The 27,361-nt window shown below is 42.5% G+C and overlaps 1 protein-coding gene across 14 annotated transcripts in view; it reads right to left on the bottom strand.

Moving 5' to 3' along the window:
- The window catches only part of LIMCH1 (LIM and calponin homology domains 1), a 330,658-nt gene that overhangs the window by 57,483 nt on the left and 245,814 nt on the right, over nt 1-27,361 (bottom strand). For 7 of the 14 annotated variants that reach the window (XM_045474226.1, XM_045474230.1, XM_045474225.1 and 4 more), the window contains 4 exons: nt 7,947-7,982; nt 2,891-3,017; nt 1,309-1,466; nt 690-1,098 (listed from right to left, as the gene is read on the bottom strand). In XM_045474226.1, the coding sequence (XP_045330182.1) occupies nt 690-1,098; nt 1,309-1,466; nt 2,891-3,017; nt 7,947-7,982 (730 nt within the window). Of the gene's footprint in view, nt 1-689; nt 1,099-1,308; nt 1,467-2,890; nt 3,018-7,946; nt 7,983-12,988; nt 13,250-13,691; nt 13,804-13,912; nt 14,029-15,399; nt 15,730-16,504; nt 16,748-19,452; nt 19,756-27,361 lie in introns of all 14 variants that reach the window. The other 7 variants (XM_045474232.1, XM_045474227.1, XM_045474228.1 and 4 more) reach the window with 2 other exon arrangements.

Raw genomic sequence — 27,361 nt, forward strand, 5'->3', positions numbered from 1 at the left:
ATGAGTGCTTCCTCAAGATGTGAGGGAAAACACTGAGATTTGAGGAAGTGAAAAGATGTCTGGTTGTCAAACGATCCTTCGTTCTGGAACAGTATTTTACATATTCATGTTGGTAGGAAACAACCTAGTTTCTTTCCACTTAAAAATTTAAAAACCCGTGTCATCTGGGAATCAAGTACATCCCATGTTCCTATGTACTCCTTGTATTACTCTTTTTTTTTTTTTTCAATTGTAGCATCTTTTTGGCTAGGATGTCAAATTCCTTAAAAAGAAGAGGTGGCTGCCTATGCTTCTATTTAAAACAAAGGCAATTAAAATTTTGTTCTGAGGACTTTGCTATAGCCCCAGGGTATCCTGGGATACCCAGGGTTTTACTAAACTAAGGGTCTGTTACCACTACTATAAAGAGACCATGCCCTTATATCAAATTCAAAAATAAGCCTTGCTCATGGAGATGTCTCAATTATCAATCTCATTGGAGTCTATCAGTATTAACAGTAGGAATTGGGAGGAACATCTGTCCTTTAACTATTTCAAACCAAATTTCCTGAGGCATAAACTTTACAATTGTAAATGTTAATACATTCCTCTTTTGTCTGATACAAATAATTCTACCTTCTTGAGGCGAGATGCTTTCTTTCTTTACCTGGGGATTGGTTTTGCTTCTATTCTTAAGGAACGTATCCTACCTTAAAGGTCTTCAGAACCTCTTGAGAGTTTTTGGGCTGGGAGTAAGGCTTGGGTGTCAGCATAGGCACTGCTTTGGGAGTGACAGTTTTGCTTGGAGAGCCACTGCCTGCTGACATGCTGGTATCCAGAACGCTGGTGCGAGCGATGGTGGTTTCCACAGTGGCAGTGAACTTGGGTGGAGGCAGTGACTGTTGCCGCAGGTATTTCATGGGGTTGGGGTCATTCAGGAAGGGGGTTAAGTTTGGCTCTGTTGAATGGCTTCTTTCCAGAATTTTTGGCATCTCCAAGCGTTCGAGAACAGCCTCGCTGATGGTGAACCTTTCGATGTACTGTTGAAGGATCCCCTCTGCTTCCTCCTGAGACCGTGCATTCTTGTAGGCCTCATGCAACTCCCTCTCTCTCCGCTCTCTAAAGGAGGAGCATGGGAAGGGCAGCAAGAACAAAGTCAACAGTCACAAAAATGGCAAAGAAGACCTTGGTAGGAACCAAGGTCGAGCTGAAAGGGGAGCACGGGGAGTGTGGAATACTGGTGTCAGAGCCTCTGTGAATACCAACAATTTTTAGAAAAAGCACACCTAGAGCATATTGCACATTTAAAAAAACAACAAAAGAACTCACTTTTCTTGAACAATTTCTCTGTAGGTTTTGATGCTTTTCCTTCGTTCACTTGTTCCATCCTCTCCAGCCAGTAACTTCTCCATTTTCTTCCTTTCTTCCTCTTTCTTGATTAAGTCCTGGGAAGCGCTTCTCCTGCGACTCTTCCAACGAGCCAGGTCCTAGTGGGGGTGGGGGGTCAGGGGTAGACAGGACATACTTCTCCAGGCTTACACACAACTCCATGTCTACTCTTTAGAGTTTAGTGAGCACTCACAATGGGCCCAGCACTATGCTAGGGCATTGCCACCCAATCCAATGTAAGTCTGGTTGGAACAGGAATGCCTCAAAGGCAGGAAATATTCAGATAGAGCTACAATATCCACAGCAGGGCAACACATTCATTTAAGCACAGTAATGTGAAATGCAATCATATTTCACGTCAGCTGCTAAATTTTAAAGTATTGCTTCACAGGGTATCACAAGAAATTTCATTTCTTCCGATTTATGACCTGTGCATTGTGAATGGACTTGCTGACAACAGGATAGTAGGACTCAGCCACAGACCTACACAATTTCCTCTGGGAAGGAAGAAAAGGCAGAAATAATTATTTCTAGGAGTCTGGAGTCAGGTGGATGGGAGTGCAGCTGTGGGAAGTAATCCTAGCGCTATCTCTTCCATGCTTTGGAATCTCAGGCATGTTTCTTAGCCTGTCTGTACCTCTGTTTCCTCATTTCTAAAACAGGGACGCCAATTACACCTACTCTTACCAGCCTATTGTGAGGGTTAAATGACATAGTACATATAAGGTGCCAGACACAGAGTAAGTGCCCAATATATTGTAGTCATAATTATTACTACGTAGACTTTGGAAATGTTAACTTTTTTGACCACCAATTTTGCATTAGCCACCTCAGAGTGCTCTGTGAGGATTACATGGAAGAATCCACGGTCCTTCTTGTCATCCCTATCTTCGCGTTCTTCCCTGCCCTGGCTCTTTGCTCTCAGCACAGAGACGATCTCAAGGCCCTCATCAGGCCATAGAGACTTCCTTCTCTGGTTCTAATTTTGGCTACCTCACTCACTGCTGTGTGACTTTGGGTGAGTTACTTAGCTCTTCTGGGACATATGTGTGGAACTGAGGACGATACCAGTTGCTACCTCATCGGGTTACTAAGGAAACTGAAGAATTCCTACATGCAAGGCAGAACAGTGCCTGTAACCGGCAGGCTTTCAACGTTGGCGATTATTGTTGCCATCATCATCGTTATTGATTTCAATGTATCATCTCAAACAAAAGACAGGGCATCCTCAACTCTACATCCCATGCCGGTTGCCTCCCTCCTGCTCCCCCTCCTTTGTGGCCAACCTTCTAGCAAGAGTACCTGCCGAATACACATCTGTATCCTTCACCTCTCACGTTGCCCGTTAACTTTCTTACTAATCCCACACTTCCCGTCACTGGTTTGAAATCCTCTACGGGCTCCCTCCCCCTGCATGGCTTTCAAGCCTGTCTACCCACCCCCCTGCTTTCCTGCTCCAAGGGGGCTCTGACCCACGGTTTGGGCAGCCTCCGCGCTGCCCGTGGCCTTGGCCGACACTCACATCTTGCCATTTGTCGTCTTCTTCTCGCAGCTGGTTGTTTATCAGCTGCAGCTGCTCCTGGCGGGCCCTGCTGTGCGGCTGCACCGCGGCCTCCTCCTCACACCGCATGTCAAACATACTCGTGCTCCTGAGCGTGGAGAGAGAAGAGACAAAAATGGACCGGCGCCCGGGGTGTGTCTGCGCGTCCTGCCGCGCGGGGGCGCTACCGCGCTTGGAAAACCGCCCCTTCCCCGCAGCAGCTCAAGCCAGCCCCGTGATGCGGCCAGTTGCGATCCCCCAGCCTGCAGCGGTCATGCTAGCACCCCACTTCTTTTGCCGCGAAAGCCAAAACGTGGCCATCTTTGCCTTCCGTGGTGGCTGCAGCAAGTCAATGTCATTTTATCCGTAGGTGCCAAAATATGTTTATGGACGGGCTAGAAAAAGGTATTTGGAGCTCTAAGCTCTTCTCATTTGGAAATGTACCAGAAAATAAAATGAAGAGAATTACAAGGTATAACGTAGGGAGAATTTGTGGGGAAGGAAGGAGGGTGCCATCCCACGCAGCAAATACTTCATTACCATAAATGCTTCTTTGCGTAAAGAGCTGTCTTACATGCTTTCTACATTACCTAAGGCAGTTTCTCCATTTTCAAAAAAAATCATCCAGCCTCAAGTCTAAGACACCACCTTTTCATATTGTATTTTCTGACTTGTGGATGCATCCGATAACTACACATTAGTGATTCATATATTTGGTGTACTTATTTGTATTTCCTGTAAAAAATGTCTGTAAATTGGAAGTGCAGTTTGATAGCATCTCGGAAGCAAGGAAATAAGGTATTTTGTAGTAAGATTAAGGAATAAAATATATAAATCAGCATATACTTTGTATCCTAATAGTCTCACAAGCATTTTACCTTATTTTTGTCAGGATACTACTGAATTAACTCTTTTAAAAGAAAAAGGATAGGGAAGGCAATTTTTTCAACCCTTAGGCTGTACGTATAATTGATATGTCCTATAGGAGGTTATTAAATGTTGGACAAGACCATAGGGCCTTTTCTATGGTGCTTACATAGACCTTTGTTACAGCAGAAGCTGAAGCAGCAAGGTGAAAACAGAAATAAAACCCAAAGCAAAACCTTCCTTTTTTTTTTTTTTTTTTTTTCCTCTCAAAGAAATGAGCTCTGGGGCCGAGTGAGTCACAACAGTCCAAAATCAAGAAATGGAGGTTCACTGTTCAACTCTAAGAACAGAAGACTATGATAGTCCATTTTCGAAGCCAGCTTAACACAAAGAAAAAGAAAAGCCATGCACTTAGACACCAGTTAATTCTACACATCATCAGTGATGTCCAAAATAGTTATCCCCACGGCCGGACAATGAACAGCATCGGCAACACTGGCTGCCAGTGGGTTCCTTGGCAGACAGCTCTCTGGAAGGGGAAGACGTATCCTCAAGGCAATGGCTGCCCACATTCAAAATGAATCTGCATGGATCTGTTGGGTGCCTCTTCCCTCTCTCTAGATGTTGGACAATTTAAATCTGACCTAAGAGAGCTGAAACTGAAGATTGTCCTTGGGATCTGTCTTCCCCACAAGTATTCTAATACTCTGACTGCATAGAAGGACTTCCACCATCTATTAGCACAAATATGACAAACCACCGTGTGAAGATGCCTCTACATACCCAGAGGATAGTGCGGACTATGGCAGCCATGTCTCCCAAAAAGCTAAACTGCAGTCCTCAAAGGGGGAAGGGGCTGTGATTCATCATCCATTTTACACTACTTACCAACGTTGTTTAAGAAAGATTTAGGAATTTACAGAGGTAGGCTGAAAAGTCTAACCTCACTTTTTTTTAAACTCCAGGGATGAAAATTCACTTAAGGAGGCTTTGTAGAAAGAGACTGAAAATCATCCCATTTCTCCTCTCAGTTAAAAAAAAAAAAAAAAAAAAAAAAAAAAACAACCAAAAAACCCTTAACCTTAAATCGATCCAATTTAGTCAGTTCATCTTTAAAGGCAATTTACAGTCTTCACGAAGACTGTGGAAGATAAAAACCTCTCTAAGCGGGGCTCTCTTTTAATTGAAGTCGTTGGCAGACTGTGGGTTAGAAAGGAGGCCCCCTTTTCAACTTCGCTGTCTACCATTTCTAAAGGGCAGAATTTGGGTTTAGGCCACACTGGGTAGCCATAGAGCCAGGTCTTCTTCTAGAACCTCAGGAAAAAATGGCAGTCTTCTCTAATATTTGGGATTTGGTTATGTCACTTGGAAGAGAATGGGAGCAAAAGGCCTTGAGAATTGCCTCTTTCTGTCCAGGATTCCTATCTCTGCTCCCACCATGAAGTTCTAATTATCTCAGCCCCAATGCGCCCAAAAGCTGGTTAGTGAAATCAAAAGAGAAACCCTTCGTTGCCCTCTCATATACCAGGAAGCACTATTTCCCCCCAGAGGGGTTGGTTGGTTTATTTATTTATTTATTTATTTATTTTAAAAGAAATACCAGCAAACTGGCCAAAGAGGGGTTTGTTTGTTTATTTATTTATTTATTTATTTATTTATTTATTTATTTTAAAAGAAATACCAGCAAACTGGCCAAAATAAAATAAAATAAAATAACTGAACTCTGAGCAATATCTCTATGCTATTTCAAAAAAAGGAACTAAGCAACTTGAAAATTGATAATACTAGACAGAAAATGGGCTGAGTCACCATTCAGAAAATGTTCCTTAGCTCAGAGGTTGGACTCAGCCTCCAAAATGAAGAAGTGTATGTCTAGGGACAGGGTAGGGGATCCTGGAGGAGCCCAGGTTCCAGAATATTCATATTAATGTGACTTGCACTCAAGCAGTGCTTCTCAGCCTTGTGCTGTTGGGACAAGGGTCCCTGGCTACAGAGCCCCAAAGTCTCTCCTGGTGGTAGGTTGGCATTTTTGAGGACCAGGATTAAATCACCTCAAGGGGAGCCTGGAAAATGGTTTCTGGGCCAGGTCTACGGTGAGTGAATTAGGAATAAAATAGTGTATGGCTCTCACGGTACACTCGCTCCGTTGGTGGGGAGAGCCTTGGGAGAGGAGGAGTGTGCAAATGAAGAAAAGGGCAAGAAGGTGAAACTACATCTATGGAAACATTCTTGGCTTGCCAGGAGGCGGAAATCTCTGTTTGCCTGTGTGGTAGGTCTGCCCCTGACCTGCATTTTCCTTAAAGGGCACATCTTTTTTTGATTGGGCTGTATTTTAAGAATGTGTCAATTCTGAATAAATAGAGCCTGTGCCAATAATTGCCCTTAAAGATGTTGAAGGAGGGAGATAGTTGGGGAATAAACTAAACATATATTAATTTCTATTTAAAAACTAAACTCCCAATATAAACTTTGCATTTGGCTCCCCGCATGGTTTCAAGTTAAGTTGTGTCTACTTCCAAGAAGGAAATTCAGCACTTTGTATACTCCTAGATAAGACCTCTGGAAAAGAAGTTTTTATGCTTCTTACTCCAGCAGGCTGCTTTTTGTAAATTTAGAGCGGAGAAGAGAGTCCCCACCTCCACCCCTTTTAAAGATCGTTAACTTTCCCTGTCGGTGAGGTTTCACATTCAGGTACAGGCAAGATTCAAACGCTCTTTAATGTACCTTCCTTTCTTCCACCTTTTGGGATTTCCCAGAGATCCGTCTTAGGTAAAGTGCATGATGGCTTTGCATTGATGAAGAATAAATCCATTCCCTCAAAATGTTTTTGCTAACCATATCAAAGTAGTGTTTTACCTATCAATCTTATGTAATCCACCTTTCAGTGAATGTTACATATTGCCACTGCAGATTTTAAAAGTAATAACCAGGGCTCAATTTTATAGACTACTTAACTCCGTGCAATCAGTCAGGCTCAGGCTGAACTTGGTTTTGAGACATGACTGTTCTGCACATCAGCCGCAGAGCAATCGTACAGCGCACGCTGGGATCATATCCTGGCACCGGAGTCAGACCGCTTAGTGCTGGGAGTACAAACCAAGCTGATGTGTCGAACACAGACACGGAACAGGAACTCAAAACAGTAGTTTTTTGGCCCAATCTCATTATCGTTGGTGGCAATGGTTTTTGTGTTTTACATTCTTATTTAGACTCCTCACTTGGTGACTTAAAGGCCAAGACTTAAGGCCATTTAAGTCTTTAAGGCCAAGACTTAAATGTCTTAGGCCAGCGTTTGCTTCTCTGATGGCTCAGACTCCCGTGAGGGCACAGAATGCCTCTCACAGAGGAGACATCAGTCTCAGCAGGCCACTGATGTTGTGATGCTTAAAACACAAATTACTCAAATCTGAGAAAGCTAGCATTCTACAAAGAAAACTTTTGCCTTAGATATCTATTTCAGAATGCTCTGCAGATGGGAAATCCATTTTTGAAATGGAGTAAATGCGGTCACAAGCGGGAGAGTGTTGGCTTCTTCTCAAATTTGGACATGAGGCGGAGGTGGGGAATGAATCTCTGAGAGGACCGGCACTAAGGGGCAGGGAGAGGAAGCCCACGTCGTGTTTGACATGTTGACCCCTTGCTATGCCACAGAACTGGAATATAACCCCGACGTCCTGGTCGGGAGCACCCCACAGTTTATATTACTCCAACCTGGGAGGAACTTGGGCTTCTGAATCTATAATTAGTGGCTTAGGATTTGTTTTCTTTGTTCAGAAAAATATGGCTATAAGAATGACTGCTCCATTGTTAACTCCAAGTCCTAACATATCAAGAATTAAATGCAAAACGCAGAATAATTCTGTGGTTCAGAAGGGCTACCAACATCCAAACCGTAAGAAGAAAAACCTCACCGTGCCATGTCTAGGAAAAGCAAATGTTAAGTTTAAGCAGCAGCTGCATATTAGAATCATGCTTGTTACTCCTTCATTCATCTGTCCTGTACAGAACATATGTTCTGCATTCCAAGTTCAAGTGCTTTTCTGAGGCTGCATGAGTCAGTTAGCTGTTCAGTTCACTGTTGCATCAATGGCATTTCAATTAGTAGTGAGTACCGGAAGCATGCAGTTTAAGCTAATAATTAATGTATTCCTATAAACACAAGACAACTTACTCTGCGTCATCAGACACAGGAGTTCTCGGACCGTATCTACAAGACCAAATACACAATTAGAGGATGGGCATGACAGAAGGTAAACACTGTAACCAAGCTGGAAACAAACACTACTGGTGAAATATTGGCACGCCAAACCTTTTTTGCTGATCACACTGGAAGAGAAGTGTCATTATACAATTAGCAATATTCATGAGCTACAGAAAAGGAAAGAAAAGTCTTGGCATTTCTAAAGAATGCAAACTGTGTATTAAAACACAGAGGAGAAATGAAAATAATCCCCATGCTACCCACAAAAAAGAAGCTGTTCAATACAAACACAGAAAGGCTTAGGTGCAACCCACAATGTTTAGAGAAGGCAGTTTAAAAAGAAACAAAACAAAACCTGTATTATGGTTGTTCACAAACAGTTAAGCTCTTCATGCCTTTATGTTCTGCAGTAACGGCTGTAATGGACACCCAACATAGAAGCACACGCTTACTGACCCTTTCCCTGATGTGTTAATGCATTTGCACAAATGACATCAAAGAGTGTTTCTGCACTTTTCTGAAAGCAAACCAGAACTCCAACCAGAACCCCAATCAGTGCCTTCCGCATGCATTTGACAAAAACCACAATTCCTAGAAAACTGGCAGCCTTAATCAAAACCAGGCTTGGATAATATTCCATAACTTGAAAAACCAATTTTTTTTAAGTCTTCTATATTCTTCTGATTATTTAGGTCTACACAGTTGTACCTTCTACAATATAGACACTTTCGATTTTAATGTGTTTGCTAAAGCAAGGAAAAAGGTTAAATTAGAAAAAAGATATGAGGACATTATAGGGCATATTTTAAAGCACATTTAAAAAAAGCGGCTTCCACAAATGACTATCTCCTCAGCAAAGGGAGATTTTAAGAGAAGGTTCTTACCTATGCCCCAAAAGCATTTCTGCACTCTGATGGTGGACAAAGAATTATTTGGGTAAAGAAAACAATGTCCTGCTTTCAGTTTCCAGCAAATTAAATTTTGGGGTTTTTAGCAAAAATTATCTAGTCTCATGTTCCGTTTCATAACAGTTTATGGGGGAAAATTTCTAAAGATCTCTTCCTATAATCTTAGGGAAAACACCCTGGAATTCATGGGTGCACGCACACATCCTTCTCTCTTATCTGCTCTTACCATTCTAGAACAGTCTGCATTCATTAACAATTGTTTTCATTTACAGTGAAGGCAACGAAACCAGTGCAAAACCCAAAGTTTCTGTTAAAATGGCCAAAAGGTTTGTGGATATTTCTCTTCTGGTAGTAAGACTCATTTTCTCTTTCTCCAGGGGATAGTTTCAGAAGGAGCTAAAGTTTAATCTAATACCCTCAAGTTTCTAAAAATACTACTACATTGAAACAGATGACCAGTGGATTCCTCCATAATGAGAGAGTGCATAAGCAGTGTTCATTCTGAAGATTGGATCTATGCTTCCCAGTTAATTAATAGGCCTGTTGGAACAGGCTTATGCAAATACAGTGTTTCCTAAATTATCTATGGAAGAGAGCAGAGAAGTTATGCCTAGTTAACTTAGAAATAATTAATAGTTAGCATGTGTTTTTGTGTTTCTATCTGAAGATTTCTCTTAATGTTTTATTGAAGTACAATATATGCTGCAGAAAGTGCACCTATCATACACACATTCCTTAGTGAATCTACACAAACCATATATACCCAGAGATTAGTATCAAGTGTTTTCTGCTGTATAAATGGACCCATATAGTATGTATCCTTTTGAGTTTGGCTTCTTTAACACATTTTGTTGATGAGATTCAGCTATATGTATGCTGTATGTAGGATGTATTTTCTTTTTTAAAAATATCTTTAGGGGCGCCTGGGTGGCTCAGTCGGTTAAGTGGCCAACTTCGGCTCAGGTCATGATCTCGCGGTCCATGAGTTCGAGCCCCGCGTCGGGCTCTGGGCTGACGGCTCAGAGCCTGGAGCCTGTTTCGGATTCTGTGTCTCCCTCTCTCTGACCCTCCCCTGTTCATGCTCTGTCTCTCTCTATCTCAAAAATAAATAAAACGTTAAAAAAAATATCTTTAGTTTTGAGGAAGTGTTGGGGGAGGGGCAGAGAGAAACAGGAACTGAGGATCCCAAGCCAGCTGTACATTACGAGCAGAAAGCCTGATGATGTGGGGCCCAAACTCACAAACTATGAGATCATGACTCGAGCTAAAGTTGGATGCTTAACCAACTGAGCCACCCAGGCGTCCCATTTTTTATTTTTCTCTTTTTTTGAGAGAGAGAGAGAGAGAGGGTGCACAAGAACAATGGAGAAGGGCAGAAGGAGAGAATCCCAAGCAGGCTCCATGCTGAGCATGGAACCCAACATGGGGCTCAATCCCATGACCTTCGGATCATGACCTGAGCCGAAATCAAGAGTTGGACACTCCCTCGACGATGCCACCTGGGCGCCCCACTTGTAGGATATATTTGAATTTAAACTGCTTCTACACAAAATATTTAACAGCATTTCATGGAAATCTCTGTCAACAAATGTACATTTACACTAAAATGTAAGCTCCATGAGGGCAGGGATTTTTCTTTTTGGGTTCCCTGATGGTGACCAGACTAGGACTTCGACAACTATTTATTGAATACTCTGGAAACTGAAAAGAATAGTGCAGTTCTTAAAGATAATGTTCATTTAGCCCTTTACTCTATACTTATGGGTTTAAGGAATTTCCTCTCAGACTAACTTATTAGTTTTAAGAGGGCATCAATTTAAGCAGAACTGCCTTTGCAGTTAAGGAAAAGATAATTAAGCTTGGGCTGCAAATGGCTTTCTCAGTTGTCCTATGGGAAACTGAAAAGTACAGGTAAGTTAAAAAATCACTAATAAAGAGGTTTTCTTTTTTTTTAAATGCAAAGTAGGTGAGTCAATAGGTACAAAATTGGCCAGACAAATCAGTTGGTATAAGCATCCCACCAAAAAGAAAAAAAAAAAAAAAAAAGAAAGAAAGAAAAAGGCAACGAATAAACTTTAATTGTGAGGGTAGGGATATTCAGAAAGGTAAAGAGAATATTCTATGCATCTATTGATTGCATGTATGTAACTTTCAGCACTAACAAAGCATTTCAGGATCAATAATTGGCTAGTTATAAACTTCCTTATTGTGAACCGGCATATGCTTCATTTGAAGTGCGAGGGAAGAACGGGTTTCCTGCCCATTTAAAATTATCACCTAGCACCCAGACCAGTGTTTTACACATAGTGATTACTCAATAAATACTTGTGGAAAAGAAACATGAGTTCCCAAAGCGAATGCTTACTCAGTCACACAACTGTGTCACACAGTTAATCTGACCATATCTCCTTCTGCTCAAACTAGCCATTCATTCTCGTTTGAATAGAAAGAGGACTTTCTCTGAATCACAAGTAGGGGGGCAGATAAAAGTGACAGGCAATTCATCAGGCTTCCACAGCTTCCTCCATGCGCTGGGCGGTGGGGGGGAGGAGGGGCACTGGCTTTCCGCTCAGCTCAGGCAGAGCTGGGTTTGAATGTTGGAACTGTACTTACAGCTGTGCGGATGTGGACCTCGGTTTCCTAACTGCAAGATACAGATGAAAATTCTTCCTCCCAAAGGCTGTGTGAGGACTAAATAAATGGGAAAACACCTGGAAAGTGTCTAGTAGGCGGCCACGGGCTTTGCATCCTTCCTCCCTTTCGCTCTAACTGGCTTTACAGCAGCGCCCATAATCCCCGGCTGCACTGTGTCAGGGCGTCTGGAAAGTGAGTGAGTGTGGTGGACCGGGCAGCCCCGTCAGTCCCTCCGTCACTAACCAGCCCTGACTGGCCTTGACCAGCCGGGATCTGCGTGTGATCCACGCGCTCGCTTCCTTCTACGTCACCCTACCTGTGAATTGCCAGGAGAAGGCAAGCTGGAGGGAACAGACACACTTTGACAGGGCCACAAATATTACGAATATTACCCTTGCTTCCTGAAACCAATGTTTCAAGAAGGCTCTACTCTAGTACTAGTATGATTCAGAGGAATGTAAAGCAGAGGTTAGATCCAGGTTATAAAGATAGCTAGGATATTAACTTAAAAATGTGGATGTTACTTGAGATTTTCCCTGCTCCCCATCCTACCTTCTGCTGCGCTCCCTTCAAGGTCCTTCGTGAAGCAGAACTCCATCACTTCCTGTTTATAGTGGATCTTTTTTTTTTTTTTTTTTTTTTAAGTTTATACATTTACTTGAGAGAGACAGAGACAATGCAAGTAGGGGAGGGGCAGAGAGAGAGAATCCCAAGCAAGCTCCAGGCTGCCAGCACAGAGCTCAATGCAGGGCTCGAACTCATGAAACCGTGAGATCATGACCTGAGTCAAAACCGAGTTGGACACTTAACGGAGCCATCCAGGCGTCCCTAGAGTGGATCATATAATTATGCAAAACACTCCTCACTCCTTTACCCTACACAGGTCTGGCAGACCACACTTTTAACAAAAAGGTATCACTCTTACTAAATAGCAACAGAGGCTTCGACGAATAGGCCTTTAACAATAAACCCCAGATTATTTCTTTACTCTTCCTTTTAAATCAAAGTCATGGCATGGAATAGAAGAAATCTTACCTCTAGAAAGCACTGAGTGTTTGCTAATGTTGAAATTAAATTAAATTACAAACTGCTAAGTGGTATACATCTTCTTTGGACCTGAAGACGCCCCCCCAGGAATCAAAATGAAATTAAGTAGGTCAGAAAGAAGGTCAATTCGTTTACCTGAGGGCTGCTACATGCACTAATAAGAAATAAAAGAGTTACCCATTTAGGTTGCCCATGAGATGAGAGTCAGAAAAAATGTTGAACAGGAAAACTTGCAACTGGATATTTTTTCCATACCTGCTTATATGCAAAAAAAGGAAGAAAAAAAAAAAAGTCTTGGCAGCCTGGGCCATTTCTGCAAGCAATAGTGGGTAAGTACCATACTGTGTTAATAACATACTCAAAGCATCCATGAAGGCTCAGACTAGAGAAACAAATCACAAAGGCTCAGGATAGTCTTCTGACCTCTTATCTTTCATTGGCGGACCTTTGGCAGATTCCTCCACATCCTGTTGCTTTGCAAATGGAACTGGGAGGAACTGGTTTGCGTTGGATCCAGTGCGTCTAAGAGATGTCCCGGTTCTCCTGACCATCATGTCATCTTTTTGTGAATCATACAACTTTCCTTGGCCTTTCAGTCCCCTGCCACTCCAGGCAGGAGCTGTCATCTTCTCCGAGCTCTCTTCTGTCCCTGAAGCCTTGCATTCAGCGGCTGGGGGACAAGAACTAGGGCAACATTCAGGCCAGCCAGTCAAAGGCCATTTATTGCTAAAGATGTTTTCAGTAGCATTCCTCACTGGCATTAACCCAAAACAGAAGAAGCCAATGTCCATGGAGGCAGCAGCACACATAGCAACTGAGTATTAATACCGTGGACCTCCATCATGCAACTGGTACTTACACAGGAATGGGTTTCCCTTTCCGATTTTCACGATTCCTGAGAATGAAATTTGGCCAGCACCCAACCACATGCAAAGGCTCAAGTCTCTACCCGGAGAGGGCACTGAAAGCAGGACTCTGACCCTGGGATGGGTGCATTCTTTTAAGAGACTTAACTCCACGCCACATCAGTCATCAAGTGCATACTGTGGCTCTAAGCTGTTTTCTGAGAACACAACAGCCACACACAGCAGAGGCAGCACACCCTGGAATGCAGGCAAGCGCTCACAGTGGCTGGCTGCTCTCCTCTGATCTTTCAGCCCTTGGCAGCGTCTCAGAATCTCTTTGAGTGGCTCCTTCTTTCTCCTCTTTGCCATCCTGCGGCAGCTGTTTGCATGTAACTAAAGCCAGAGAGGACGGCTTTACTGCTAGGGAAGAATTCACACCAGAGGCCTTGACCCCCACCTGTCATCCTTCACCTCCTGGGAAGGGAGAGAAAGTCCTCCTCACCTTCCTCTGTTCTTGGGCACTCGCCCAAACTGCAGGCATGCTCCTCCTGGGTCTCCAGCACAGGAGCCAGCCGCGAGACCCTTTTGCAATGGTCATCTACACCAGAATCCACTATTCTGTTGATAATCAAGTAACAGTGGCGGCAAGAGAGAAGAGGAAAAAGAATTATGAAAGGACACAACGAAAGTTGTTGAGACTGAGAGATTAAGAGAGTTCAGTTGCTCTCATTCCGGAAGCTGGTTAGTAAGGATGACATACTCAGATGGAGATAATGGAATGTGAACCCCAGCGAGGGCCTGGGACAGGTCAAAAAAAGGCTGGCATGACCCTGGACGATGGGTCCCTCAGTAGTCAAGGACTCAACGATGCATTTCTTACTAATGTCTCATCCCCACCTCCTCCGCCCCAGGTCCCTATCAGCCTCTGAAACACAAACTACGTATTTCTGGTCTACTAGGGTTATGTATATCTAGGATATATCTAGGATATATATATCTAGGATATACAGGTTATGTATATCTAGGATAGTCTGCTATCCTCCATGGTGTTGGCTACACTACTGGACCAAAGATACCCCTCTGTATGTCATGGACCATTCACTGCTTCCTTTGGATTGCAAGGCCAAGACATGAGAAAGGTATCTTTAGCATTTCCTGCTGCCACGGATAGCCTTACTTTGCTCCCACCATGCAGGTGGAATGGAGGTTCCCAAGAGAATCCAGACTCCTAAAAACCCGCTATACCTGCTTCCTGGAAGGGAGACCAGCCCCCTGAACTTGAACCCCCAAAAGAGGGCTTGGTAATTCAAAGCTGGAAGGCCTCCAGTGAGGGTGAGAACTGGTGGTGGGCCTATGAGGGCTTTACCCAGGTGATCCCTCACAAATGTGGACGGTGATTCAGCCAAGGAAATTCTTCACTCATAGGAACCCCAAGAGAGAAGTCTTTTTCCATTCACGATTTATTATAGTTGTTTTTTTTTTTTTTTTTAAGTAGCGGAGGGAAGAGACCTTTACTTTCTTTTTGTCTCCTTCTTTGTCCAGATTTGGACTTAACGATATTAATAACTATTTTTTCCTCCCTCCATGGGATAAGAAACAGGGAGGTTTTAGATAAACCTGATTTTTATCCATAGATCTTTAGAAGAAACACTAGGGATATCATTAAAACATTCCATCTAGTTCATTCAATATTTCCAACTAATAAAATAGTGCTTAATGCGGCCGAGGGAAAAAGGGTCATTCGCCAAGATTACTGGCATTCCCAGGCAGTGATTCTGGTGACAACAGAATCAAAATGGACGCCTGCCATTAACGTTCACATACATGCGCCTCCCTAGGGCGACCCGCTAACGTTACTTCTCTGCCAACCAGCAAAAGAGCCTGTTAAAACTACGTGATCTCCGGAGGCTTCTTTAATGTGCTTCAGCAGGCTCTTTAAAAGCAGCAGTGATTCCCATGCAGATCTTGCACATGTATGGCGAGAAATACCTGCAGTCATTTTGCGGATTAAGCATTCGGTCTTTTTGTAAACCGGACGTGGCCGCTGAGGCTGGGGTGACAGAGTTCATTTCAATCTTGCTGCCGTGACCCATGACTTCTTCTACATCCTCCCTAGGCCCAGCCTTGCCGATGCTGAGTCGCTTCCACTTCTGCTGATCTATCTCTGTCACGGGTCCAAAGTGCACAAACTTTTGCCTGGGGCTGGAAGCTTTCTCATAGGCCCTTGCTCTGCGGCTGGCAAAGTCATCACGAATGGCAGTTTCTGCTTTAATTTCTGGTGAAGGCTCAGGGGCACAGATGTGCTCAACATCTCCATCCCTAGTCAGAACCAGAAATGAGTTCCAAAGATTTCTAAGGCAAGTACAAATGAGTAAGAGCTCTTTTTCTTAAATACTAGACTTATGAAAAACACTTCTATGGCTACAGCAGAATTGATTTTCCATTAATCAATCAAATGAAGAAATGATCATTGTCTTGCCTAGGTAATAGTGCTTGAAGCTTCTATGGCTTTCAAAATATCACTTCCAACATCATAAATGATGGCACGAGAAAATCAGAGGTACGATGGGGGTGCCTGGGTGGCTCAGTCGGTTAAGCGTCCGACTTCGGCTCAGGTCATGGTCTTGCAGTTCGTGAGTTTAAGCCCCATGTCAGGCTCTGTGCTGACAGCTCAGAGCCTGGAGCCTGCTTCAGATTCTGTGTCTCCCTCTCTCTCTGCCCCTCCCCACTCGCGCTCTGTCTCCCTCTCTCTCAAAAATAAATAAAAATTTTTTTAAATTTTTTTAAAAAGAAAATCTTAGGTACAATGAAATAACTAAAATTAGCTAAAACTCAAGTCTAAATTGCTTACAGTAAACAAGCCTCTCCATATAACCATTCACAGTAGCTGGTTCGATTAAAGAGGATGTTTTCCATCCAGTGGCTCGTAAATTTTAGTATTAATAACTTTCAACTCACGCAGAATACACTGTGTTTTGAGAGCTTTTGTTTTTCTAGCCCTGAGAATATAAAATGATAGAAGGATAAGCATTTGATTCCTTCAAAGTTCAATAATACTACTGCCAGGGGAAAACCAGGGGAAAAAATGACACACCTTGTCTTTCCTGACACTTTCAGTCTCTCCCACGTCTCCAAGTCAGCCTCTGTTATACTGGAGACTGTGACAAATCTTGGAGCCTCTCGGTGAGGGGCAAGGTGGCCCTGAATTCTCCGCTGAGCCAGGTCATCCTTGTAAAGATCTGGCACCTTCCTCACTCCTTCTTCTGCAGGTTCGCTCTCCTGAGTCCGAGTAACACAGGTCACCATTGACTTCGCTTCTTCTGTTTGGCCCTGGTTTCTGTCAATTTTATCCGGACCCCCATATCATTGGAAAAATCAGGTTCAAGGAAGGGGAGCAGACAAAGAGCAATGTCAAGCAAGGAACTTCAGAGGCTAAGGACAGAAGGAAATGATGGAAGCAACTTTCCCTTTCTCAAAAAATATGGAATCAATTGGAGTCCTGATTCCCTTTGCCTATGCTGCCCTCCTGACACTCTAATGAGATGAAGTTTTTCCACCCGATGACAGTCTCAAGCTTAGTTTAGGAAGAGAAGCCAGGGCTTGCTGAAAGACTATTAAGAATGGTAATGAGATTTCGGTTTGAGAGTAATGATGCCCAATTCCCACACTATTCAAGTTACTATAATGAATTCAAGTTTTCTGATTGAATCCCTGAGCCCTTTTGGAATGTCTTTTACAGCACCAGTAAAATGTTAGTAACGAGCTCTGCATGATCCAAATGCTAGGATTAGTTCGGAGATAGCTGGAACGTCATTCACATGTTAAACATCTCAACCGTAAACACACAACTGCCAGAAAGTACATTGAAGTCAATTCAGAACAGAAAGTTTTTATGTTCAAACTCAGCCTCTGGTCCCCGATAGCACCGGTTGGATTTGGGTGATGTAAACCTGAAGAATAAACAGTGTATCCCACTTATCTGGACCTACAGAGCCAATACCCATTTGTCTCTTGTGTTAATAAGTCATCTTTATTGATGTTAACACTGATATTTTCAATTGTTCTCCTAAGAAGTGGATGTCAGGTGGCTAACGCCGACAATGCTGTAATCTACATCGAAGAAGCTGAGACATCCCCGTGCATTAACATTCTATGGCATTAAAGATCAATTTCCAATTAAATATGCCTCTTGAGATAGAAAATCTCAAAAACCTACATAAATAGGGCTATTTATTTTTTTAAGAAATATATCATCCAAGCGAGAAAACTGTGAGGTATTCTCTTGTTACCTGGATGACACGGTGTATTTGCAAAGCCTCTGCAAGTAGGATGTTTACTTTTAGTTTGGGAAAGGGAATGAAGGAAGGGCAGAGCCGAGAGCCACCAGGGGCCTTATCTTCTTTCATCCATTCTTTGATGCTCTCACAAGAGGTCATGGGCCATCCCAGACTCAGAGCTGTGTCCCCAAACACAGAGTCAGGTGACAACAGACAAATGAGGCTGGAAATACCAGGAATTAAAATTGCATGCAGGAGAAAGGAAAAAAGGGAGATACAAAAGCTATTCCTTTTCCTAACTCAAGTTGCTGATCACCATCAATGTGCCTTGGTGCCAGCCCGTTGTCTAGAAGTCCTTTTTTCATGTGCAACAACTGATCCCTCCCACAAGGCCCTCCTAGAATGGTTTGTTACAAGGCATGCCAACAGGAACGGCACAGAGCCAGAGACTCCTGAAGCTATAATGTGTCCTAAAAAAAACCATGCCAGGGCCTCTGTGCTCTAAAACCCTGTTCTACATCTGAGGATCTTCCATGCACTTTGTATCTGGTACCTCCCAGAACAACAGCAGCGGCAACAGTAACAATGACAACACTAACAACTCCACTGAGCTCAGTGACTCTGTCCAAAGAACCATTTGAATCGTGTAAAACACAGTTAAGATGTTTATATTCTTCGTTCAACAGAATTTACAAACCTCTTAAACGATAGGCCAAGGGACGGCAATTTGACGAAGCAAATCTCTGATTTTGATATAAGGAAAAAATATAAGAATGATCAACTCTGTGGGATGAAATTTAGCAAGGTGACACCTTAAATAAAATCATATCCCTCCAAGGATGAAAATCACCAGCCAAAACCCATTTCGCTACAATTTTCCTTTCCCGAATTAAGAGGATGGGGAAAAAGTTGGGAGAAGAAAACTCACTTAAAAACAATTTCCATAATAGAACAAATGGAAGTATATTACATTTGAGAAGGATTTTTTTTGTAATAAGAAATCTCCATTATTAAATGCCTAAGTGATCTCACTGGGACTCAGAAAGAGCAAGCCTCATTTTCCCCCTTTCAATATCTAAAAGGAGCTAATCAGAGAGAAGAGCCTACAGACAAGGAATAACAGTGTTTTCAGCTTCCTGTTAATGGACTGGAGCAGCCGTGAGAGGTGGCTGTCACTGAGAGCCAATGGCACGTGTCTGCTTGTGCCAATAACACCAATCATATGTGGTGATGTGTCCACTGGAACTCAAAGTTTATTTGGTAAATTCAGCTCTAGTTTGGACATGGCCATTCTACTTTCTGCCACTGCTTTTAGGGAGATTGGATCTTTGGAGTTCCACTTCAAAATCAACCATTACCAGGGGCGCCTGGGTGGCACAGTCAGTTAAGCGTCCGACTTCAGCCAGGTCACGATCTCGCGGTCCGTGAGTTCGAGCCCCGTGTCAGGCTCTGGGCTGATGGCTCAGAGCCTGGAGCCTGTTTCCGATTCTGTGTCTCCCTCTCTCTCTGCCCCTCCCCCGTTCATGCTCTGTCTCTCCCTGTCCCAAAAATAAATAAACGTTGAAAAAAAAAAAAAAAACAACCATTACCAATTCCTTGTCATCGAGGCAGAAAAGAAAGGAATGGGGGGCTATGGCACAAGTCACCTTCACTTAATTATGCTCCGTCTCTCTCTCTCTCTCTCTCTCCCCACTCCCTTCTCTCTCTCTCTCTCTCTCTCTCTCTCTCTCTCACACACACACACACACACACACACAGTGCACACCTTTTATATTCTAGACTTTTCTTTTCTGAAATTCCCTTTGAGAGTTGTTTGCTGCTATCTGATTTCTCTGCCTCTTTTTTTCGGTAAGGCCCATAGAGGAGCTGGTTCAATGGCACCGGTGGCTTTGTCTGGTTCATCCTCACTCTCCTTGCAGCAAAATCGTCTTTCTCAAGATCAGGCCGTCGACACACAACTTCATCTTCTGACTGCGGATCTTTGCCACATTCGTGGGTCAGGAAAGGGTTTTCTTTGCGAAGGATAATGTCGTGAACGGCTTCTTTCTCATTACTTAATTGCTTGTGGCTGCCAGAGCAAAATTAAATAGAACTCTACACGTGATCAGACCGAATGGTTTTTTTTTTTTAAATCCCCATCTCCAGACACACAGCTGTGTTGTTAGTGAAAGGTCTTCTCAACATCATTAGTGTAGGTGACATCTGTTTACTATTTTAGTCCAGAGTTGTAGCATAGTTAGGGTGGGTTTTAAAACCTTGAATTTAGCCAGCTACTAGCAAGACTAAAAATTCATGTAATTGACAGGGCCCCATCAGCATCAGCAATGCAGGACCCTAAATGGCTCTGAGCGTGACCCTCCGAACTTTTTTCATAAAACCGGGAAGAATGAAAGCTTTTAGCTGTTTTGTTTTGTTTTGTTTTGTTTTCCTTTAGCACATGAGCAACACACGCAACAGGTACTCAATTCGTTTTTGAGTGACAGGGCAAAAATTTGAGGCACCAAGAAACTGAGCTGGGGGAAAGCTAATGTATGCAGCTGGGGGAACAGCAAACCTAGTATATGTGCCAGATTGCAAAGTGTGAGGAAGGTCTTTCTGCAGAGCGGAGCTAACCTGAAACATCTGGAATAGTTTATGGCCATTCACAGGATAGACCCAAGGCATAAGTGCTTGTTTTGCCCTGAACCCTCCCGTGAGCAGCTCTGTCTTCTATCTTCTACCCGAGTGACTGTCCACCTCTCAACTTTTCTTCATCATATGCTAAATGTCAAGTAAATTGTCGTAAAACGTTTTGCCAAAATGGCTAAAAAATTACTACTTTGCACCATTTCCATTTTCAAAGAGATGTTGAAGGCCCCAAGTTTTAAACCCCTGAATGCAATTTAATGGTGGAATATCAGGACTTTTCACTTAGTTTAGTTTAGTTTTAGTTTTAGTTTTTGTTGGAGGCATGTGGGATAGGAATAGGGTCAAATGTGTCCATCTGGTATTCACACAAACTCCTCTCCCCCTACTCAGAAGATCAGCCTTGCTTCTAAGTAATTATTATTGTAAGTAATAATAAAACGTTAAAACATTTTTTGTCATTTATTTTCTTCTTCCCATTTCATAAAATATCTTGATATCTAAAGAAAGCTCACCTACTTTGTATCCAATTTCTAAGAGAGGATTAAAAGTAAATTCTTCATCCTCAAAGGACAACTCATCTCAGAAATGAAGAAGGAACTGAACTAGCCTAACTAGGTGTAGAGTGAACAATGAAATTGTGTTCCCTGGTCGATCTGCTGGCCCATGTTAGCTGCTCGGCCCCATACTGCTCCTGCAGGGGCATCATCTTAAGACTACAGTAGGCCCTCACTCCATCTGACGTTTGGAAAATCAAATCACTAATCACCAATCATGTCCAGAAGATTCCTTCTTCTCACTGCTGACATTGTTCTCAATAAAAATTTAAAACACAGAATTTGGAAGTGGTTGGTGGTGCTTTGCTCCCCGAATAAATTTATTTCTTAAAATATCAAATCCTGCCTTTGAGGTGCACACCTAACCCCTCAGTGTTCTGCCTGGCCAATCCTGAATGGTGCTTTCCTGCCTCCTTAGCCAATGTATCTGGCAAGAACCAACTGATGTTGGTTGACTATGGCCATAAAGAATAGCCAATGGAAATCATAGGCCATTGAATTAATCTCTCCAAAAACGCACTATTTAAAAAGCACACGGGTGCTTGGGTGGCTCAGTTGGTTGAGCATCTAGCTCTTGATTTTGGCTTAGGTCATGATCCCAAGGTCATGGGATTGAGCCCCATGTCAGGCTCTGCACTGAGCTGGAGCCTGCTTAAAATGCTCTCTCTCTCCCCCTCTGCCCCTCCCCACCTCTCAAATAAATAAATAAATAAATAAATAAATAAATAGCACAACGGTGATGATAAAGACAGTGGCTAACAATTATTGAGCACCCAATATGGGCTAGAATTCCTTCTAAGTGTTAATTCATTTAAACCCAGGGGCGCCTGGGTGGCGCAGTCGGTTAAGCGTCCGACTTCAGCCAGGTCACGATCTCGCGGTCTGTGAGTTCGAGCCCCGCGTCAGGCTCTGGGCTGATGGCTCAGAGCCTGGGGCCTGTTTCCGATTCTGTGTCTTCCTCTCTCTCTGCCCCTCCCCCGTTCATGCTCTGTCTCTCTCTGTCCCAAAAATAAATAAACGTTGAAAAAAAAAATTAAAAAAAAAATTCATTTAAACCCAATACTAACCCTGCAACCATGGTGTTATTAGCATCACTCATTTTAAGAGAGTGGAAACTAGGTTTCAGGTTTAGAAATTTGCCCAACGTCAACGTGCCAGTGGTGAAATTAAAATTTGAACTCAGGCAGTCTGGCTCTGAGGTTCTGTTTGTAACCACTGTACCATGTGTTTCGCAAAGGACCAGGCCATGAACAGTACTGAAAGCAGAACATCATATTAAAAAAAAAAAAAAAAAAAAAAAAGGGCACTCCCATGACTATGAAGTAGGAGAAAGAGCAGTATTTTGGTTACCAAATCAAGGGATCCTGTGCTTAGATCCTGTGCTGTGCTTAGACTGGAGTTGTGATTTGCACTGCTGGTCATAGACCCCTATGTTCTTCCGGGATTACTGGTAGCAGAATGCTAACTAATCATACCTTACAATGCTTGCACAGCACTTTACAGTTTACAAAGCACTTTCACATTCATTATCTCATTTCAGCTGATCTGACTCCAAGTTAGAGGGGAGCAGGCCCCTAGTTGAACCTCTTAAATCCAAAAGCAGCACTCTATTCAGTTTTTGAGCAGCGGTGGTCATGGGTTACAATCTCCCCCAACTCAGGCAGAATTCTATAGAATAAAACATACGCATTTATGCAAATGACTATGCCAATTTGTGATGCCAATTGAGCAGGGAGAATCTGGTGTTCTCAGCATCACATGAGCCCAAGCCAGGCCTCAAACTCCCTGGGGTGTTTCTTTTTAGGCTAAATGCCCAGTGTGGCAAGACTTGTTTCAAATGATCTCAATTTAGATGTGTGGACTTAAAAAAAAAAAAAAAAGAGGGTGAAGAAAGCTTTCTGTATCATTGGCCACTGAAAGCCACGCCCTGCCCACTTGAAAAAAAAACGGTCATAATGAATGATTTTCTGCTACGTGCTTGAATCCTGTAAATTCAGAGTTTCAAGGAAGACTCAGAGAAAGAGGAAAAAAAAATGACACAAAATCTGGACTAGTGAGGCTGATCATGTGGTAATAAATAATATGTATAAGGCAGATATGTAGGATTGTGTTCATAGGTTTCTAGTCACTAAAATTTTTAACTAACCTTTTATAACGTGCTTTTCTTTTTCCCTTGAAGGACCTTAAGGGCAGTCTACTGGAAAGGTTCAGTATGTCCTCCTTCAGTTCTCAATAATTATAACTCTCTGAGCAGCTAGTCTATTCCAGATACACATGACAGACCAGGAAGACAGGAGTTACCATGCCTACTTTGCAGGGGAGAATACTGAGGCTTCCAGCCCCAGTCATCTGAATTCAGATAAATAGAGGAAATTTAAGGGGCGCCTGGGTGGTGCAGTCGGTTAAGCGTCCGACTTCAGCCAGGTCACGATCTCGCGGTCCGTGAGTTCGAGCCCCGCGTCAGGCTCTGGGCTGATGGCTCAGAGCCTGGAGCCTGTTTCTGACTCTGTGTCTCCCTCTCTCTCTGCCCCTCCCCTGTTCATGCTCTGTCTCTCTCTGTCCCAAAAATAAATAAACGTTGAAAAAAAAAATAGAGGAAATTTAAGAGGCAGACTCGGGCTATCTGGCTCAATATTCATGGGGGAGATCTGACGTTTTTATTTTTTCCAAGTCATTCATAGATGAGTCACTTTGGGAAGAAGGGCTACTCTGTGGGCACAGCTCACCGCTTCGCTGAGAAGGAATACAGTGCAGTGCGACACAAGGAATGCCAAGCCCTGCCTCCAACCTGGCAACCCTGTCCAGCCTCCTCTGGAACAAGGAAGGCTATCTCTGTAGGAGAGAATATGGGCTCGAATGAAGCAGGTGAGGGGAAAGAAAAGGCTGTTTTCTCGAAGTTCTATATTTCAAAGTGAACGAGATAATGATTTCAAATAAGGAAGACCTGGCATTCTCTTTCACCCCTTTTCACTTGGTAACACTCAAGCGACCAGCTCAGACTGGCAGCCAGTTTGTCTCCTATTGAAAGAAACTGGGCTCTCCAGAAGTGCCTGTTAGGTCTCCTGAGAATGCCAGGGGCAACACCAGAAACCTCCCCACTCAGCCGGTGCCCAAACAGTGCTGCCGCATCCAGAGTCACAGAGGCTCACGCGAGCTCTGTGTGTATCTGCTCCCCGATCCCCAAGGATCGGTTCAGCAACAATCAGTGACACAGGTGTCTGGGGGGCACGGTGTAGAGGAATACGTGTCTGGCACTCAGCTGCACCCACCCTTCCTCTAAAGTTTTTGAAAATGTCTATTGTTCCTTGGAGGATTCCCCCCCCCCCCCCCCGCTCTGTAATTAATTACTATGTGGTCGAGAAGATCCACAGACCAGCAGAAAAGACTGAGTGCTGAAACATATGAAAACAATTAGAAAAGAAGCACAATCACGTGAAACCTATAATTCAGTTCAAAAAAATAAAAGAAGTTTACTTCTCCAATGGGAAACACCAAGTAAGAGAACTCAAATCTCCATGGCATTTTAATTCAGGGGAAGTGAATCTTGGTTCCTATTTTATCCTCTTAAAAACAGAAATCTTGGCTATTTTTGGCAGAGTCTCAGATTTGGGGGTAATTAAGCTCACTTAATCATAAACTAAAACAGAAGAAAAAATAGTCTATATACTTTTTACTTCAATGGTGACTCTAAGAAATATTAAACTCCACACATTTATTAAGAAGTCCTATTCTATCCCTCGATGCTAAGATACCTCCTAATATATGTTTTGACAGGAAGCTTGGGATTTCTAGGCTTCTAAACTCATGTGAAAATGGAATAACATGCACTTTTGCTCCTTCTTATATACTGTATTAGAAATAATACAAGGAGGCGTTTGACAAGACTTGGGGGGAAAAGAAACAAGAAAACAGTCTACAAAATTAAAGCCTTGTTCTTTGTCTGTGTGCCTCCGTCCCTCACCTATGACTTTATATTATTACCCATCTCTACAAATGCAGACTTTCCAGGCTACAAAAGGGGCCATAGGACATATATTGGGCCTCTTGCTGGGTTCAAAGATGTGGTGGCCAGAATCCATCTGATGGCAAAGACAGGAGACGGAGGTTAAATGTTTTAAGAGACATCGGCATATTTACATATTTTATATTCTTATTTTCCAGATGCCAAGAAGCCTTTTCATCTTCATGATACGTACTTCATTCCAGTTAAGCTACTTTCTGCCACATTAAAAGCAGGATTCCAAATGTGGATAAACTTATAATGGCTCTCAACCCTGGTGAAGGCTGCAATAAGTAAGTGACAGAGACACAGACAGGCCAGGCTAGTGCCATGGTATGTATAAAACGTTTATGAGAGAGCTAGCAGCTGAACAGTCTGCCGACAAATGAATTCTGGGTGTCTGGAGTAGCTGTGTCACACTGTTGCTGGGGACATTCTCTGGGAATATGCATAATTTTCCCGAACCCACTTTTAGGTGTTAAGTCAGAGGATCCGAGGTGTGGCGATATTAATGGACCTGTGAATTTTTGCTTAACAGAGCTAACTTGGACAAAATATGTAAAAAATTAAGCCAGATAACAGGAAACGTGGTTGGCAGCAAAAATTAGCACATAAATGTAATATTCATCCATCAGACTTACATTTGTAAACTAACCATGATTCTAGGTTTGTGCACAGAATGGGAACCGTCATAAAAGATGTCAGTATTTCATTACAAAATATACCTCGCGGTTACGGAAGTGGCCCAATCTCTTCTTTTCTCTACATCACCATGATTCCTGGGTGTTCTGAGTTAGCTCAATGTAGCTCCCGACTCATCTCTTGTGGCTTTTTTGGATACTCTAAAAATGATATAGAGGTTCCTTGAAAAATTAAAAATACAACTACCTTGGGGCGCCTGGGTGGCTCAGTTGGGTAAGTGTCTGACTCTTGATTTTGGCTCAGGTATTATCTTATGATTTGTGAGTTTAAGCCCTGTGTCGGGCTCCATGCTGACAGTGCAGAGCCTGGTTGGGATTCTCTCTCTCCCTCTCTCTCTCTGCCCCTCCCCCACTTGCATGCATGTTCTTTCTCTAAATAAATAAATAAATAAATAAATAAATAAATAAATAAATAAAAAACAGAACCACTACAAGATCCAGTGGCCCCACTTTTGGCTATTTATCCAAAAGAATTGAAATCAGGATCCTGAAGAGATAGCAGCACTCCCATGTTCATTGCCCCACTATTCACAATAGTCAAGATGTGGAAACAATGTAAATGTCCACTAATGGATGAATGGATAAAAACATGTGCTATTTACATATAATGGAATATCATTCGGCCTTTAAAAAGGAGAGAATTCTGCAATATATGAGAATATGGATGAACCTTGAGGACATTAGGCTAAGTGAAATAAGCTAGTCACAGAAGGAAAAATACTGCATGATTCCACTTATATGAAATATCTAAGAGTCAAATACATAGTATCAAAGAGTCAAATGGTGGTTGCCAGGGGCTGGGGGAGGGGGAAATGGGGAGTTGCTAATCAATGGGCGTAAAGTTTCAGTTAGGCAGCATGAATAAATTCTAGAGTATATACTAGTGTATAACATTGTGACTATAGTTAACAAAACTATATTGTACAGTTAGATTTGTTCAGAGGGGAGATCTCATGCTAAGTCTTCTTACCACAATAACATGAAATTCTTTTAAATGAAAAAAAATGGCAAAGGATATGAGACAATTTATGGAAGAAGAAACCCAAGTAGCCAATATACATAACATTCAACTAGATTGGTAATTATAGAAAAATCCATTTTTAAAAGTGAGATTTGTTTTAACCAGGCAGAGTAGTAATTTTTGACAATGATAATAAAATAGAAAAAAATAAAGATCATGGCATCTTTGGTAAATTTTAGCTTAAAGACATCACAGGTGTGATAAAAATGAAGGAATGTATGTCAAGGATATCAAGATTTTTTTTTTTTTTTTTGTAAATTCATACTCTTACCTATACTCCTACTCCCACTGGGCCCTAGATTTGAAGACAGAAGCAGGAAGTCAGAAAATGATACATGGTAAGGGGATACTCTTCATTTTTGTATTCTCAATATCTAGTTTGTTCTCTGATATAAGTAGATGCTCAAATGTTGAAAAAATATGTATCTGACAAGGTCTTTGTTCCAAAATGTATAGGATATCTGGATTTGATTTTGTTTTTTAAGATTCTATGACATTACTTTTCCTGATTTCAGAAACCCAGAGAGCTCCTTGTAATGCAAGCACAATTTTATGGTAGAGTTTTCGAGAAGCCCATATATGTTTAGGACAGATATACTTATCTGTGGGATACCACAGACAGGGAAGACGTATATCCTTGGTTTTTTATCAATACAAAGCTACTCTTAGGATTAAATTTGTGTAAGTCAATGCTGGAACTTTCAGTTTGAGAATGAGACCATGTGGCACTAACTACAATTAGAATTGTACAGAGACATGGCAAATGTTCT

Source organism: Leopardus geoffroyi, chromosome B1 (assembly GCF_018350155.1).
Source record: "Leopardus geoffroyi isolate Oge1 chromosome B1, O.geoffroyi_Oge1_pat1.0, whole genome shotgun sequence".
Lineage (NCBI taxonomy): Eukaryota > Metazoa > Chordata > Mammalia > Carnivora > Felidae > Leopardus > Leopardus geoffroyi.